Source organism: Thunnus albacares, chromosome 7, assembly GCF_914725855.1.
Source record: "Thunnus albacares chromosome 7, fThuAlb1.1, whole genome shotgun sequence".
NCBI classification, from domain to species: Eukaryota; Metazoa; Chordata; class Actinopteri; order Scombriformes; family Scombridae; genus Thunnus; species Thunnus albacares.
In genome coordinates, this window is record NC_058112.1 from 15111991 (window position 1) to 15128839 (window position 16849).

A 16849-nucleotide genomic window follows, 5' to 3' on the forward strand; every position below is an offset into this window, starting at 1 on the left:
ACACAATCACATACTGATGGCGCAGCTATTGGAAGCAATTTGTGGTTCAGTCTGTCACTTCAACATGCGGACTGGAGGAGCCGGGGATCAATGCACCTTGGCACATATTCCACTTGTCTATAGAAAGATATTCTCTCTGTTGGTGTTTTGATGATTGTGGTGGAGAGCGTTTCCTAAAATCTTGCTAGTCCAAACTCTCTAATACTGTAGGTGTTCGATATGGTAAGATATGGTGACTTCAAAAGCCACAGCTTGTGATTTACATCATTTTCAGTTTACCCATCGACATCCTGGAGGAGATCACTCGCATCAGGATTGAAATATTTCATCACTGGATAAAATCAGTCACTCAAAATAACTTGCAGTGGTTTGCGATAAACCTCTTCTGTAAGAAGACAAGTGGACCCAAACTTTGCCAAGAAAATGTAAACCAGAGCACAGAGCCGTCAGACCCCCGTACATTCTACATGCAGATGTTGCTTTTGTCAATCCACTGTTTCTGTCCCTGCCTCTGTCATCCATGACCCAATGATGAATCTTCTTTCAAAGTCACTTAGATCTTTTCCTCTTGCTTTCTTGATTGAAAGATTGAGGTCAACTGGGTCTGCTCAGCATTTTTACTAAAGTCACATGTTAATTAACTGTATCATGCAGCACACCAGTATAGACGCATCTGCATTTATGTTGCTTAATTCATTTATTCAGGTTTCCTCCTGAGTTTCTCACCCATCTATCTGTACATAAACAGAATTAACAGTTAGGATATACTGAGTACTGTACAATGACCAGCAGCTTTATATTCATCATTTTATTTAGTATCAATACCAAGACATAGATTGAAAGAAATAAATATTGTGTAAAACAGACAATGCATTGTGTTTATTAAGGCAAAATACTTGAGTTTAAAGTTGAAAAAGAGGGGTTATACAGGACATGCAGTGGTTTAACACAGTGGTAAAAGATATTTTGCATGGATAAAGCACCATCATGTGATAAACTAAAGGCTGACTCTCATGGAAATGTCCAGCAGCTATTCACATGGGTTCTGGATGACTATCAGAAGAAAGTCGTTCTCTGAGAAGGCATGAAAGAAGAGAAGAATACAAATTTAGAGCCAACAATGTTTCTCTTACAGCTGGGATAATATTAAATGTTTGTTTCAGTGGTCATTAGTACAAGTCAACATCAGTTTAACTTACCTGGTGTAACCATGATCTCATGTTTCTTGGAGCGAATGCGAAGGAAGGTGAGGTCATTTTGAGGGTCAATGTCTCTGACAGTGCTCCTGGCCTTCATTGTGAGGTGGCGAAGAAGTCCTGCATACTGAACCGTGGCAGAGTTATCTAAAGTTGTCCTGATGGGAATACCTGAAAAATAAAGAAAGAAAGAAAACAGTCACCTTTACAGATATGCTGCATTGTAAACATCTAAGAAAACTATTTAATTCTTATGTTTTTTTGGCTTACCTTCTGCATTTACAATTATTGTTCCAATAACACCTTTATGGGCTTCGATCCTCTTCAGTGTTTCCTCAACTTCAGCCTGCAGGACACAAGAAAAGACATTTAATAAAAAACCTAAATATCTACGTTACTATTTGGCAGAATCTGCTAATAACGGCCACTTTTCAAGTTTCATGTTAGAGCTAACGTTTCTGGTTATCAAACGTTAATATAAACATTAAAACATTTACCATTAAGTGGCATAACGTAAAGCAAATTTAGAAAAATCTTTTCTGACACAAAATACGGTAAACTTACGTGCTCGGTTCCTACCATTTTGTCTGCGAGCAGCTGTCTTTTGGCTCTCCTCTCCGCGTCCCGTGGTTGCCAAGAGCAACGGAAGCCACGTCAGACGCAAGCGGAAAGTGTAGCGTAGCCGTCATTGTGTGGAGGAGGGTTGTGTGCTGTCCTGTTTATCTTCACTACGAAAATGCCGGAGTTAGCGGTGGAAAATGTGGTTGTTCACCCGCTGGTGTTGCTCAGCGTGGTTGATCATTTCAACAGGTCAGTATGTTTTAATTTATATGTTCAGACTCTGCAAGTGTTGGCTGTTAAAGTGTCGTGAAGCGTAACGTTGCCGCTAAGCTAAGCTAATGTTAGCCCTGCTGAGTCAGAGACCAGGCTAGTAAGTTAGCTCACTCAAATCAGTTTAGTTCGTCACCAAGCTCGACAATGTCAGTGGAATGAATGAATGAATGATATGGCTTTATTGATTAGTAACAGACGTCATTATTACAAAGACACAATCATGTCATTTTATTTCATGAGCGATGGATAACATGAAAGCATTAGCTTAGCATACATTACCGAGCAGGCTAACGACTCATTCTGTGTTGATGAGTAATGGCGTTACTTCAAAGATGGGAGTACTAAACTAAAATACGGTCAACTGACAAGTTAATTTGCCCTGTTAATTTGATTTTATTCAATCTTGCAGAATAGGGAAAGTTGGCAACCAGAAACGAGTTGTCGGAGTCCTCCTTGGGTCATGGCAGAAGAAAGTTCTTGATGTGTCAAACAGCTTTGCAGGTGAGTGTCTTGATAACAGTGCCTCAAATATAACTATGTTAAAGATCCTCTTTAGACAAGTTTAAGATATATACAAAATACTCTGAATAATAATTTTTGTCATATATTTTTTCCCCACAAAAAACCTTGTTAGAATCACTTTTTTTGTATCTACTCCTTCTCCCTCATTGAAAAAGCCAGAATCTATGAATATGCAAGTAATTTTAAATTAAAAAGTTTTACTGCTGGACACAAGATCTCTCCTACTTCACTGTAAAGTCCATTCTCAGTGTTTGTGCACTGTAGGCTTCAAGTTTCCACATCACAGTTGTGTAAGTTTCATACTGGACCACGACTGACTCCAAACTAGTTGTGATGTCACAAATTATGCTTGTAGGTACACACCTGCAACTCAGTTTTAAGATGAGCACAGAGAAATTTTCCACCTTCAGCAGATGAATGTGAAAACAGCCTTCTAGTGTTAAACTCTGCACATAAATCATTCTGCGCAGTGAAGCTCAAACATCCAACTGAAGTAACAAGAAGCAAAACACATTTTGTAGTTGAATGCACCATATTTTATAAATTCATCTCACGTTTTTCTGGTAAAGTCTTAATCTGACAATAAATTTAGTGATATAAATATCCACAAAATGCACAAAACATTTTTGAGTGGAAGGGGGCTTTAACTTATGCACTAGATAGCATTTTACTGTAGGGTAATGACTGCTTTTGCACAGTGTGGAGCAAAATAATTTTTTAAAGTCATTGAATGTTGTAAGTTTGCCATGTTTGTCTTAATGTGTGTAAGATACTGTCAAATCACTAACTTACTGTCAATGTTTCTTTCCAGTGCCATTTGATGAGGACGACAGGGATGACTCAGTGTGGTTCCTGGATCATGACTACTTGGAGAATATGTATGGCATGTTCAAGAAAGTTAATGGTAAGATTCTGCTGGTCTCTATGTAATTCAGTTGTGCTTTACTTTTCTGTGTTAGGATGATTACATGTTTGTGAATAACTCCTTGTATTCCCTGGTTTTTAGCCCGAGAAAGGATAGTCGGATGGTATCACACAGGACCGAAGTTGCACAAGAATGATATTGCCATCAATGAGCTCATCAAGCAGTACTGTACCAATTCGGTATGTACTTACCTAATTTTTTTTTTCTTCTGCTTCATATATCTTGGAAACACTTCATCCTATTATGTTCCTTCTGATGTTTGAATAACTCTCTCACATGTTGCTTTTCCTAACAGGTGTTAGTCATTATAGATGTGAAGCCCAAAGATCTCGGCCTGCCCACAGAAGCATACATCTCTGTCGAAGAAATACATGACGTAAGTGAACCATGGACTGAGTTGAAGTTGACTGAATAAAAGTTGTTTGGAGTTAAATGCAATGTTTGGAGTGAAGAAAAGTTTCTGTTCTCATTGAGGTAAAAGTTATAAATGACATATTTTTATTTGTGGAAGTTTAGTGACAACGTGTGTAGGGTTCCTTGGGCACAACTCCTGTGGTTTTCAATTTAAAAAAAAAAAAAAAAAGAAGCTATTTCTGTAATTTTTAGAATTTCTAAAGCCGTGTTATATAGTTGTAGGCACTTGTTTTGCCTTTAAAAAGGTATTAATTTAAAATTTGGATTTCACCATTGATAATGTTAAAAAACACAGTTATTAGGGTCATACCAAAGATACTATGTTGTATATTTAGTTCTTCCATTTTTCCTTTGACTGACAGAAAGTATTCCTATGAAAGATGACAGTCTGTACTTAAGTGTTTGTCATCCAGTTTATTCTGAAATAATAATTTTGTCTTGCAAAATGTTTCAAACACAACTGTGGTTTATTGAAAGAAACATATTATTTGAGAGGTTTTTGTTGTCTCAGTTGAAAACAAACTTTGATTTAAATTGTAGTTTGAATTATTTTCATTTATTTTTCTAGGATGGAACTCCGACATCCAAGACATTTGAACATGTCACCAGTGAGATTGGAGCTGAAGAGGCAGAAGAAGTGGGAGTTGAACACCTGCTCAGGTACCAAACAATCCTTTGATTCACACATTTTGCTACACTGTTAATCACATACTGACTATTAGTATAAATGATGCAACTCTGGTACTACTTTGCTTCAATCACCAAAGTGCAAACACAAACAGGCAGATATTGTTTAACAAAATGACAACGTCTTGTGTAATTGAGTTAACCAAAAATGTAAACACATACCAACTTTTTATCTGTTGCATCCTGTTTACAGAGATATCAAGGATACCACAGTGGGCACTCTGTCACAGCGCATCACAAACCAGGTTCATGGTTTGAAGGGACTGAACTCGAAGCTGTTGGACATCCGCTCTTACCTTGAGCGAGTAGCAGCAGGCAAACTTCCGATCAACCATCAGATCATCTACCAGCTGCAGGATGTCTTCAACCTGCTGCCAGATGTTAATCTACTGGTAAGTTGATTCTGTTTGATGTGTAGTTATTTTGTATTTGCAGTAATCACTGCACAGAAATGGGTGTCTGTTAAACTGCAGTGGGACAAATTTCACTTGATTTTAAGTGACATCTGGATAAATATTTTTCTAGTGTCTTTGAGAGCTTGAATTTTACAAGCTGCAAGTTAGTTATTGTTACACTTTCTATCGATTTCATTGTTTAAGTCCAGCTAAAGTTTCTTTCTATTTCAGCTAAATACAGAAATAGAAAGGAATGATTTTGCATCCACTTCCAGATTCTTTTGCCTGCTGCACAATATTTAATTAACACTCTGAACCAAAGAGAAGTTGAAGGAAAAACAAAAAATGACACTATAAAAATAGTCAACATTTTTAGCCTGCAGCACTTTCTTATTTTATCCACTGGAGGGCAAACTGAGTCATGTTCAGGAAATGTAGTGACTAATGGTGACTGTGATTTACCATAGTGATGTCTTCCAAATGAAATTTTGTGATAAACTTTGAAATCTGCAATTCCTTTGTTGTTTTTTAATACAATGTACTGATTTAGAGCAGTTCATCAATAGATAAAATGATCTACTACCAAAATAATTGTCCTGTGAACCACATAAACCAACATCGTGATGGCATAAAAAGACAAATTCCTGATTCCTGACACTTTTGTAGTATATTTTTGGCCTTGATGCTATTCAAAATATTTTATTAAGGTTCATCACAGCAATTAATTTACCTTTAACCTTCTTATTGTTTGTGATGATGATAGTAAGTAAGTAAGCTTTTATTTATATAGCACTTTTTTTAAAACACAGTTACAAAGCCCTTTACAGACACATATACATGCAAAATTGAAACAAATAGATTAATAAAATAGACAAACATGGCACAGAGAGAAATCAACTAAACTGGAATAAAACAGGACATAGGAACATGAAGGGAGGTCTATAGAAAGGCTTGCTGATATAAACAGGTTTTTAGGCGTTGTTTATAACAGTCCAAGGATTCGGCAGATCTAACAGATTGTGGAAGATGATTCCACAGAGTTGGGGCTAAGTATGGGGGATAGATAGAAAGCTGAGATGTGAGGATCAAAGAGGTCGTGAAGTGGAATGGGGAACAAGGAGCTCAGAAATGTAGCTAGGGGCGAGGACGTGGAGTGCTTTATATGTAATCAGCAGGATCAAACACATGATGTCATCTTTGAGCTGGTTTCTGTTCCTCTAGCTTCTGTAACTTAATGCAGTAATTCAGTTGTTTTTTTCACACGTCTTTCTGAAGTTTGGAAGTTGAAATTAAGCATTTTCTGGGATGTTTTTTTTTCATATTTAAGGACAATTTGTCTACCTTTACAGCATTTGCTTTTAGAAGGTGAAACCTATATGATTTTAACAAAGTTAAACAATGATCAATTTTTAGCATACAAAAAAAACCCTGCAACTCCCATGAAAATTTACAGCTACAGGTTCTCTTATTATTGTAACATGGCTTCGTCCTTATACATACCATTTACAAACACCTGTAAAGTCAATTGTCATTGATTTTATTTACTAACTGAAAACCATGATCCCATGGAAGGCAGCTCTGCTGTCTGAAAACTTTTACACCAGTCTGGTCTGAAGCTTATGAGAAACTAGGTTCGTTAGAGGTGCAGTGTGTAGAGTGTAGTGGCAACTAGCGAAACGGGCCTGGCATAAATGGAATATAATATTCATAAGTATGTTTTAATTGGAGTATAATCACCTGAAAATAAGAATTGTTGTGTTTTTGTTATCTTAGAATGAGCCCTTTATATCTACAGAAGGAGCAGGTCCTCTTCTACGGGGCCCGCCAAGTTGCACCGCCATGTTTCCACAGTAGCCCAGAATGGACAAACCAAATACTGGCTCTAGAGAGTTGTGTTTTTTGCAAGTTTTGCAGCCACTGTAGCTTTTCCTACACACTTGGAAGGGGAGGGATATTCAGTTGGTTGCAATCTGAAACCTCACCACTAGATGCCACTAAATCCTACACAACTGCACATTTAAGGGCCACATAAATATTGAGTAAACAACAATATTAAACCATCCATATCTAAAACATATGGAGTTAATACAACAGAACATATTGATATTTGGATATATGTTTTGCTACACCTGGAACAGAACCCAAAGTCCCTGTTTCACTTGGGCTCTCTATATATACTTACTGTGTGTTGTCTTATAAGATGACTTGTTTGTTTTTTGACTATCATGAATTTTGTCTTTGCAGGAGTTCACAAAAGCGTTTTACCTGAAGACCAACGACCAGATGCTGGTGGTCTACCTGGCCTCGCTCATACGCTCTGTGGTGGCTCTGCACAACCTGATCAACAACAAGATTTCCAACCGAGACGCAGAAAAGAAGGAAGGACAGGAAAAGGAGGAAGGAAAGAAAGAGAAGAAAGATGACAAGGAGAAAAAAGATGAGAAGGACAAAGATAAGGAGAAAGCGGACGGTGCCAAGAAAGATGAGAAGAAGAAGAAATGAGTGTTCTTTCTTCAAGGTCTTCTCTCAGATCACGTCGTCTTCATCTGGATCGTGCTCTACTTTCTGCCCACAGTCACAGCTCTGTATGTGGGTCTCGGGCTAAAAGTAGGACTGTATATGGGGAATGGTGTCATTTGAGATTTGGCCTCATGGTTACAAGTGGCACTCATAAAGACTGTTCTTATCGTACAGAGATGATGTTTGCTTCTTTGGTGTTCTGAACTATGAGAACCTGTTTATTCTGTTTTCATAGTTGCCATGCTCCTGGTGTCGTACAACACCTGGTATTGATTTTTTGTAAGATGGAGAAAAATGTTTTGTTTATCACACATTAAATTGGGATCATATTAAAAGTTTCTTGTTTTTGCAATTTCACAGTTAAATGTTTAAATCTTTTTAAGTTAAATGAGCAGTTAGTGAACTGTTTTATACCGCTGAGATCACCTTTTAATGTGGAATTATTGAGAGAGGGTGAATTTGGGATAAAAACACAAGTGAACAGACAAGCTGTGTGTAAATATTCCCCATAGGGCAGTGTGAACTCATTATGCTCAGCCTATCAAATTACAGACTGAAATGAAAATGAGGACAAGCTGTGTTGTTGAGAAGCTGCTTTGGACAGACTGTAAGCCAGTTCTACATCTAACACCATTACACATTTTTGATGATACCGCACAAACAACACAAAACTATATTATAAAATATGGCAATACCACTTTATAAGTAGGAACCAGTTAAAATCTATGATTCAAATTTACTTGACAGGCAGGACTATAATTGACTACAGTAGAATTTAAGTTAACTCTTTAAAGGATAGACTCACACTTCTTCAAATCTGTCTTAAAACAACAGTCAGGTGCCCATATGAACATTGAAAACTTATCTTTCCTCCGGTTCATACTGACCATCAGAAGACCCCCTTTAAATGCACTTGAAATGTAAGTGATGGGAGACAAAATCCACAACCCTCCACAGTTTATCTGAAGATAATATGAGGCTTCAGCTGTCTGAGTTAGTTAAATAAAGTGGATATCTTCCACAGTTAGTGTTTTCAGTAAAAGATTTATTTTTGTGTCTGGAGTGTTTTCCTGTTCATCTGTAGTGGAAGGATCGTAACTATAAAAGGGGATTTGGTACTAAGAACAAAGTATCTTTGAAAGATACTGACTTGATTGAAGCCTCATATTAGCTTCAAATAAACTTTTAAATAGATTTTTGCACTTTTTTTCCTGCATCACTTAGAAAGTGCATCATAAAGGGACTACAGCAAGAAAAACATGTCAGTGTTCATTTGGGCTCCTGACTGTTGTTTTAGGAACAACATGAACAATTATGAACCTATCCTTTAAGGGGCTTTAAAAAAGAACACATTTGAGGGTGTACATTTCCACAACTGAGAAGCCTCCATCTGCTGATGATCATGTGATATGAGTGAAAGTTCCGGCACGGCTACTATGAGGACCTTGAGGTAAGCTTTATAGTATAATAAATGAGAGTGTAAGAAAAAACACAATAACTGGAGCATTACTAATATACAATGATGACAGAAAATCAAATCATGAAAATGTAAAACATAAAACGATGAAGATGCACAGAAGCAGTCAAAAGTTTGGACACACCTTCTCATTCATTTCAATGAGAGGGTGTGTCGAAACTTTTGACTGGTCCTATAGCTCAATTGAAAGTACTGTAATAGTGAGGGTGAATTTCGGGATATTAGTGTCAAAAAAGATCGATGTGTACAGAAATAAACTCACTACAGAGCAGTATGAGAGCAGTGTAGTGTTACTGGGAGGAGGCGTAGCTGCAGTCCGTTGTATTTTTAAAACTGCGTCATCTGCAGCTTCTCCCAAAACACTCGCAATACATCGCTGCCCCCCTCCCTGTTCCCAAAATACGCAATAGTAGTGGTTGTAACCAGTATACAGCGCATTTTAAGCCCAGGTTGTGTCGGACAAATCAGATTATTGGGTAGGTAAACTGGATTCTGACGTAAACGGCTTAAACCCCCGCCAGAGGAGCATCGCATGTGCTGCTCGGTCAGCAACAGCAGCAGCAGTCGGTGAGAGGAGAGCAAGCCTGTGCAACCTCCAGGCAACACACTCCTCCTCTCCTCCTCCTCTCCAAGGACCTGAGTATGACTCCTCTGATATTTCACTGAGACTGAACGGAACGGAAGACCCGCCGGTATCATGGCTTCGTATCTGCAGGTGAGGCTGTTTGCTGCGGGTATGTCCGAGGATTTGTTTGGGTCTAACTTGTTCACTTGTCAGGGTGTGGTTGTGTGCGCCTCGTACTGTAATTAGGCCTGTTTGGACAGACAGCAGGTGGCACGCGTCCCTCCGATCAGTGTTCGCTCGTGCTACATCAGCGTTTGATGCTCATTTATCCCCCAAATCTCCTCAGTCATGTAGTGTGCGGGGATAAACAGGTGGTCAAGAGGCTTCTGTGTTGCTAGGGGGGCGAGGGGAGGCTTCACGTTGTTTTAAACGCATCCTTGGTTATCTGTCAGTGCCAACCTTTTTTTTTGGCGCAGAGTTGAATGGGATGTCTTTTCTTCTCGTTGCAGATCGCCGATGATGAGAAAGGCCACGAGCTGGACCTTTTCTGCGTCCCCAGACATTACGAGAACGATTTGGACAAGGTGATCATCCCTCATGGACTCATCATGGACAGGTAAACCAATCAACAGCAGCCTCTCAGCAGCACCAAAAGTGGAAATTATACTCTCTCATATTTCTGTCAAGTCATCTGACACACATTTACTCTCTGGCTCTTCCTGTTTTCACTGTCTCTGACGCACACAGCCATACTGGCCGATTCTAGGATTACAGTAATAACAACAAACTTTATTCATGTAACACAATTCATCCTTCAAATGCAGCACAAAGTGCTCAATATAAAAGCAGATTGTCATAACATTTATGATACAGCAATAAAAAAAAGAAAATTAAAAATGACTGGATAAGACAAGATGAAACAACTGTAAGGTAAAAACACTAAAGGAGAAAGCAATGGTAAGAAGATGTGTCAACAGATTTAGAGCCCCTTAGAGCCTTGGGTGGACTCGTCCAGAGTTTTGGGGCGTCTCCGTGCCTTTTAGTTCTGACCTTCGGAACAAACAAGACGTTTGAGCCAAAGGATCAAAGTGACCTAGCAGGCATATTTGTCTTAACCATGTCAGATAAGTAAGATGTGGCAAAGCCATTCAGTGATTTAAAAACCAATAAAAGATTTTTAAAATTCTGTGACAGGCAGGTAACCAATGTAAAAAATTTAAAATTAGAGTAACCTGAGCTCTGTCTGGTTTGCGTCAGAACAGATGTTGCTTCGTTCTCCGTACATCTGTAACTGACCAACAGCTTTTTAGACACACCAGACAGGAGAGCGTTACAATAGTCCAGCCTGCTAGTGCACCATACTGTATTTGCTTGACAAATGACTGTAGCCAATGTCCTGAGGTGCATTTGAATGTGGATTTGGCAGGGAAGGGTTGTTGCAGTTCAGAGAAATGCATGGTAAGCAATTATTCGTAAGTGCAATATCGTGTTAAGGTTCTCCTCCCTGCCCGTACAAACTGCATCAACACTGCACTGTAATTCACCAGGAATCTGTCCTCATCCAGTTGTGTGTCTTCCCTCTGTGGTCCAGGACAGAGCGTCTGGCCCGAGACATCATCCGGGACATGGGGGGGCACCACATCGTAGCCCTGTGTGTGCTGAAAGGGGGCTACAAGTTCTTCGCAGACCTCCTGGACTACATTAAAGCGCTGAACCAGAACAGTGATAAATCAGTCCCGCTGACGGTGGATTTCATTAGGGTGAAGAGCTACTGTGTAAGCTGCCTTTCTCATTTCATTTCCAGGAACCACTTGTGCTGATGTGAGGTGTGCGATACGGGCTTGGCTTCAAATACAAATGAAAACAATGTCATTAAATCAGAAATGGGCTGCGCACTGCAGATTCAGCATTTTGAACATGAAATGTAGATTTGTGGTGTGGGTTTTTTGTCGTGACTCAAGCAGAGCAGGCAAAATGAGGTTAATCCAACTCTGCAACCCTAAACACACTTGTATGATGTGTGATGTCTCCTCTCCTCTAGAACGACAAGTCAACAAACAATGTCAAAGTCATCGGAGGGGATGAGCTGTCAAATCTCTCAGGCAAGGTTAGTCCTCTGATGTTTGACAGGCAGAAATACTTCAACTACACAGCTTTTTATACATGTATACTTCATCAACTGTTCTTCCATTTTGTTTTCTGCAGAATGTCTTGATTGTTGAGGTAAGACTTTTTATTCTGTATTAAGGGTGGGAGATATTGATAAAACTGTTGTATGTCCTCTCAGTTTAATTATAGATAAGATAATCAGATAGGAATGTCACTTTTTTGATTAATTCATGAAATTTAACACCTGACTAAGACCTTCATCACACTGATATCATGATATATTATGGTATATATCGTTCTGTATTGGTGTATATGGTAATATTGCATGAGTGTGTACCAGTATTTGTCTTTTTAAATTAATTTCTTGATGTAAAACAGCAACATCTGTCATATATTATTGCCTTCTGTTAATGCCTCCACTTTAATGTGACTTCTTCTTATGTCTTGCATTATAAAAGGATATTGTGGAGACAGGAAGGACGATGCAGACGCTACTTTCCCTGCTGAGTGAATGTAAACCCAAGATGGTTAAAGTTGTAAGGTAAGGCACAAATCAAATCCAGCAAGCTGAATTATAGATGTCCACTATAACTGGCTGGTATGTTTTCAGAGAGAGTGCATGGACCAGCGCTCTTAGCTAATGGACACTCTTACTTTGGGTCTGTATTAGAGATGTAATGTGACAGAGGGAGGGAGCAGCTTAAGAGTTAATCTGCCGCACTATTAACTGCACTGTGGAGATAGAGGCCATTTCTCTGATGTATTCCTGATGGGCTGGTTGAAACAGGAAATGTGTTGAAGCAGTGTGGGTTTCCTCTGATGCCTGCATGTGCATAACAGATAGCAGTTTGCCCTCCTGTATAAATAGTAATTTCTGTTGTTTCACATTAAACTGCAACTAGTCAATCAACGACAGAAAACTAATCTGTCTATTTTGATAACTGATTTGTTGTTCAAGTCATTTTTGAAGCAAAAAAACATTTGATGGTTCCAGCCTCTTAAATGTGTGAATTTGATGCTTTTACTTGTCTTCAAGTCCAACTGAAATTAAATTGCCTTTTTTGTCTACTGCTACTACTTTTAAATGATTTGATTTCATGATGGTGCTTCCTAGTTTTGCATTATTTCAATGAAATACCTTTCCATCATCCGCTTATGTAGCTGGAGTCCTTATTTCAGTACAGCAAATCAAATCTTGCATAAAGTGATAATGTGGTGTTCAATCATAGGCAGAGCAGACGGTCGCACTGAGCCTGATAGCATCCTGCTACACAATGAAAGAGCCACAGACTCTGAACAACAACCCACATGAGCTTTCCTGCTAAAGTCTCCTTCTTATCTATCTATCTAACTTACAAACTTGAACACAAGTCTTGTCAAGCACCTTAGCTTGTCGAATGAGCCACCAAACACTCACTCTAACGTCAGTTAGCAGGCTAGATAGCTAATTAGCTGCTCAGCTGCAGCACAGTAAAGAACATTTAAACATACCTGAAAATGTGACTTCAGACTTCATTCATTAGACGCTGATTTGCTAAAAGCTATTCAAAATCCCTGTTAGTAACACACAAACACACTGTCTGACTTGTGGCTACAGCAGTTTGTTTACTTTGTCTCTGTTCTGAACAATGTAACACCATTAGCCTGCCAGCTAATGTCAATCAATCACACACTGCCCCCAAGACGGATGAGAATTTTTTTTTTTGATATTAACTCCCAAAACCTTTTTTCATCATTCTAATAATACAAAACTATTAACAATATATTTAAAAACATGTTGACACTTATTTTTGACTGCAAAGAGGGATGGTTAAATGTGATTTCAGTTGGACTTTAACATTAGAGTAAATTGCGTACTTTTGTGTTTTGGACTGTTGGTCGGACAAAGTGAGACAATGATTACATCACTTTGGGCTTGGGAAATTGTAATGACCATTTTTCACAGTTTTATGATGTTTTATAGACCAATGATTAATCAAGAAAATAATTGTGTGATTAATCAATAATGAAAATAATCATAACCTACTTTCATGTCTGTAATTATTTACCTCCTGTCAATGTGTCTCTTTCCCAGATGTTGCCAGTGTAAATAACAGAGTTTTTAATTGACCTGTCTAAATGTAACCAATGACTTAAAGGGTTAGTTCAACCAAAAAGATAAATAAAATGAAATAAAATTCCCAAGCCTTTGTTCTGGTTATACAGTACTGTGCAAAACTCTTAGGCACTAAAGTGAGGATGCTTTCAAAAGTAATGCCATGAATAGTTTTTATTTATCAATTAACTTCATACAAAATTCAGTAAACAAATGAAATGAACTCAATATCTGGTGTAACAATTCTTTGCCTTTAAAACAGCTCCAGTTCTCCTTGGTACACACACAGTTTTTCAGGGTACCCCAAGTATCTTGGAAAACTTGCCACAGTTCTTCTGTGGATTTAGGCGTCTCAGTTTTGCTTCTGTCTCTTGATGTAATGTGGGGGCTATACCATCTGTTGCAGGACTCCTTGTTCTTATTTTCACTGAAGATAGTTATTTATGACTCTGGCTGTATGTTCGGGGCTGTCATGCTGCAGTGTACATTTGGGATCAGATGCCTCGCTGATGGTATTGCGTTATGGGTAAGAATCTAACCATCTTAAGTGTGTAAAACTTTTGCACAGTACTGTATGTCTTTTGAGTGGGCAGCAGACATGTCATTTGTATTGAGGTTTTGAGAGATCAGAGGTAGATATTTAAAAAAAAGCCAAACTATCTGCATGGTTGGACACCACTATGGGCAAGAGGGGAAAAATGTTGTTTAGTAATTTGGGTGAACTGACCTTTCAAGACAGCAGGGGTTCCATAATTGGTCACCACTTGCTCTCTACTCTGGTTCCAGCCATGCATGTAAAATAAGCTCCACACAAAGTGGTTGATCTTGGACCATGAATAGCATTTGTTTGGCCAAGGTGTTGTGCAGGTGTACAAATCAAAGCCACCTATCAGGATTAAAACCTGCGCTGAAAAAGGTCATGGTGACAATTCTCTCTCTTTCACATGTTAATTTCTCTTTCAAGGCGTTTGTTTCATATGATATCCTGTATATTCCCTGTTTGTTGTTCAAGTCTTTTGGTGAAGAGGACCCCGAGGAGTTCAGGGTACAGACCAGACTGTGAGTACCTCTTTACTTATGGTACCACCTTACATCACATGTTATTTATGTAATGTATTAGTGTATAGTAGTGCTCACTTGGGCACTCACATGTGTCTGGGGCTTTGAAGGGCTGGTGAAGTGTTACTTAATAAAGCTGTGTTTTCTGTGCAGGATTAACATTAATTTCAGGAAAAATCTACTCCTAATGTAGTTGAGCCTGGCACTTTTGCACTAAAGCTTGCTTGATACTGTAGCCACAAGGTCGCACTGTCTGTGATTATGTAATGCTTTTAGGTTTGAGTTGGATAATCTCTTTAAGATCGTCCCTGAAGGACAGCTGTTACTGTAAGCGTTTTGACTTTCCACTATACAACACTACCATCTTAAGTACAGCCTCACACAGACAGTAAAAGAGCAACGTCTGTCAGCACTACACAGCCTCTTCTTACTGTAAATGTTTCCGGATCTAATTTCAGATCACTTTAAGAGTTTTACTTCCACTGCATTTACTGTAGTTGTTTTGTTTCTTGTACTGTATATGACTCACATTGGTGGTGTCTCTATTTTTTATCTCAGACATTGGCTTTGAGGTGCCAGATGCCTTTCTGGTGGGCTACGCTTTGGACTACAATGAGTACTTCAGAGATCTCAGTGTAAGTTTATAAGATTTGATTACTCCTGATGAAAATAATGACTTTTTATGAAACAATGTGTCCCAGTTCCATACCACTACTAATTGTATGCAGTATGTATGATATACTGATTCTCATAGTATACTATTTTCCAAGTTGCCATACAAAATATCAGTGGACTTCACAGTTTTGTACTAAAATGTATCAATCAAACTGCAACAGTATAATGTCACTGTCATACATCATATATTCAATACATTTTATCTCCCTATATGAAAATCTAAATGCTGCTTCAAAGCCTGGCAGGAATATATTAGGCCTTTTAATAAGCCTTTCTTTTAACAGAAGACATTTTGTCGTGTCACAATGGAAAAAGGTGTAAATAATCGACTTAATGATGGCTGAATTCCATTAACCTGCTTTGGTTTCAGGGTCGTGGTGTTGTTGCACGCTGGCTCACTGTCACATTCTCATGGCTTACTGGTATACCTGAATATAGCAGAGCCATTGTTAATGTCATTAGTGACACCTGTGCCTTTTCCTACTATGACATGTCAAAAAGTCTGCCATTAAAAAGGTCCATTCTGGTGGAGAAATACTAAATCCCTCTTTGAAATTGTATTATTTTTAACATGATAATTGGGTCTTCAAAAACCCATCACGTGTGATTTGTGTAATTGTAGAAGTTGGAACTCCTCAAATTGTTAAAACTCATTTTTCTCGAAACAACACAGATGACATGACCTCAGTGTCCAGGGCTGTAGCTACAGAAATAACTGCCCTCTGGTTTGTTTGTAATTATTTCACAGCACATCTGCATACTGAATGATCAAGCCAAGGAGAAGTACAAAGTGTGAAGAGATGAAGCGCTGCAGAGAAGATGACTGAAATCAATGAAGACTAGGACCACTGTGATGACCCTCCTTAGCTTTGCTGTGTTTTGAATCTTTATTTTTCTACACAAGAATCCACAACATGTGACTTGTGGGTTGTAAATAACCTCAAGAGGAATATTTCTTTTCCCCCCATATTAAATAAATGGGATTATTATTATTATGTATATTATGGATATTTTGGTTGTTAACTTTTAATTTATTTATTCACTTATGTGTATAGGCTGTAAATGTAAATTGCAGTTTTATCTTGAAAATAGAAAGAGAATGACATTAATTAATTTGCTCATTAAATCACATGTCTCAGGCTACTGCTTTATGTTCAGTGAACTGTCAGTCAAATGTAAGTAACCCACAGTTTCTACATGTTTCTGTTTTGACTTATCATGATATCATGTTGAAATAACCTCTCATTATGCTATAAAATGACTGACTTGGAATGTACTGTATGTTTTATTTCACATGTGATGTTTTCATCAAGGACCTGTTTACAGCAATACAAATCCTGTTAAAACCTTGAATCCTGTTTTTTTCCTGTTGCACT

The 16849-nt window shown here is 38.3% G+C and overlaps 3 protein-coding genes across 5 annotated transcripts; 2 read left to right on the top strand and 1 right to left on the bottom strand.

Moving 5' to 3' along the window:
• Positions 1-772: 772 nt before the first annotated feature.
• On the bottom strand, positions 773-1868 carry LOC122986167 (dynein light chain roadblock-type 2). Of its 2 annotated transcripts, none has more exons than XM_044357294.1 (4): positions 1761-1868; positions 1467-1542; positions 1200-1367; positions 773-1074 (listed from the first exon to the last, which is right to left on the bottom strand). In XM_044357294.1, exons 1-4 carry the CDS (start codon positions 1776-1778, stop codon positions 1031-1033), a joined length of 306 nt encoding a protein of 101 aa, XP_044213229.1. In that variant the 5' UTR covers positions 1779-1868; the 3' UTR covers positions 773-1030. The 2 variants fall into 2 exon arrangements, with proteins under 2 accessions (XP_044213229.1, XP_044213230.1); XM_044357295.1 differs by having other exon boundaries at positions 1776-1864.
• Positions 1840-7828, top strand: psmd7 (proteasome 26S subunit, non-ATPase 7). The gene is made up of 8 exons (XM_044357290.1): positions 1840-2006; positions 2440-2531; positions 3364-3456; positions 3559-3656; positions 3773-3853; positions 4460-4551; positions 4772-4970; positions 7218-7828. The coding sequence occupies exons 1-8, from the start codon at positions 1933-1935 to the stop codon at positions 7473-7475; spliced, it is 987 nt and encodes a 328-aa protein (XP_044213225.1). The 5' UTR covers positions 1840-1932; the 3' UTR covers positions 7476-7828.
• A 1335-nt stretch (positions 7829-9163) lies between these two features.
• On the top strand, positions 9164-16826 carry hprt1l (hypoxanthine phosphoribosyltransferase 1, like). Of its 2 annotated transcripts, none has more exons than XM_044357292.1 (9): positions 9164-9685; positions 10045-10151; positions 11127-11310; positions 11577-11642; positions 11741-11758; positions 12103-12185; positions 14752-14798; positions 15357-15433; positions 16222-16826. In XM_044357292.1, exons 1-9 carry the CDS (start codon positions 9668-9670, stop codon positions 16267-16269), a joined length of 648 nt encoding a protein of 215 aa, XP_044213227.1. In that variant the 5' UTR covers positions 9164-9667; the 3' UTR covers positions 16270-16826. The 2 variants fall into 2 exon arrangements, with proteins under 2 accessions (XP_044213227.1, XP_044213226.1); XM_044357291.1 differs by lacking the exon at positions 9164-9685 and adding an exon at positions 9825-9906.
• Positions 16827-16849: the final 23 nt, after the last annotated feature.

Excerpts from the sequence above, each read along its gene's own strand:
- LOC122986167 (XM_044357294.1), bottom strand. Across the intron at positions 1,368-1,466 it reads AATAATTGTAAATGCAGAAG|GTATTCCCATCAGGACAACT; the intron begins GTAAGCCAAAAA and ends TTTATTTTTCAG. Across the intron at positions 1,075-1,199 it reads TGAGATCATGGTTACACCAG|AGAACGACTTTCTTCTGATA; the intron begins GTAAGTTAAACT and ends ATGCCTTCTCAG.
- psmd7 (XM_044357290.1), top strand. The coding sequence starts at position 1,933 with ATGCCGGAGTTAGCGGTGGAAAATGTGGTTGTTCACCCGCTGGTGTTG. Across the intron at positions 2,007-2,439 it reads GTGGTTGATCATTTCAACAG|AATAGGGAAAGTTGGCAACC; the intron begins GTCAGTATGTTT and ends TCAATCTTGCAG. Across the intron at positions 4,552-4,771 it reads GGAGTTGAACACCTGCTCAG|AGATATCAAGGATACCACAG; the intron begins GTACCAAACAAT and ends TCCTGTTTACAG.
- hprt1l (XM_044357291.1), top strand. The coding sequence starts at position 9,853 with ATGCTCATTTATCCCCCAAATCTCCTCAGTCATGTAGTGTGCGGGGAT. Across the intron at positions 12,186-14,751 it reads AAGATGGTTAAAGTTGTAAG|TCTTTTGGTGAAGAGGACCC; the intron begins GTAAGGCACAAA and ends TTGTTGTTCAAG. Across the intron at positions 15,434-16,221 it reads AGTACTTCAGAGATCTCAGT|CACATCTGCATACTGAATGA; the intron begins GTAAGTTTATAA and ends ATTATTTCACAG.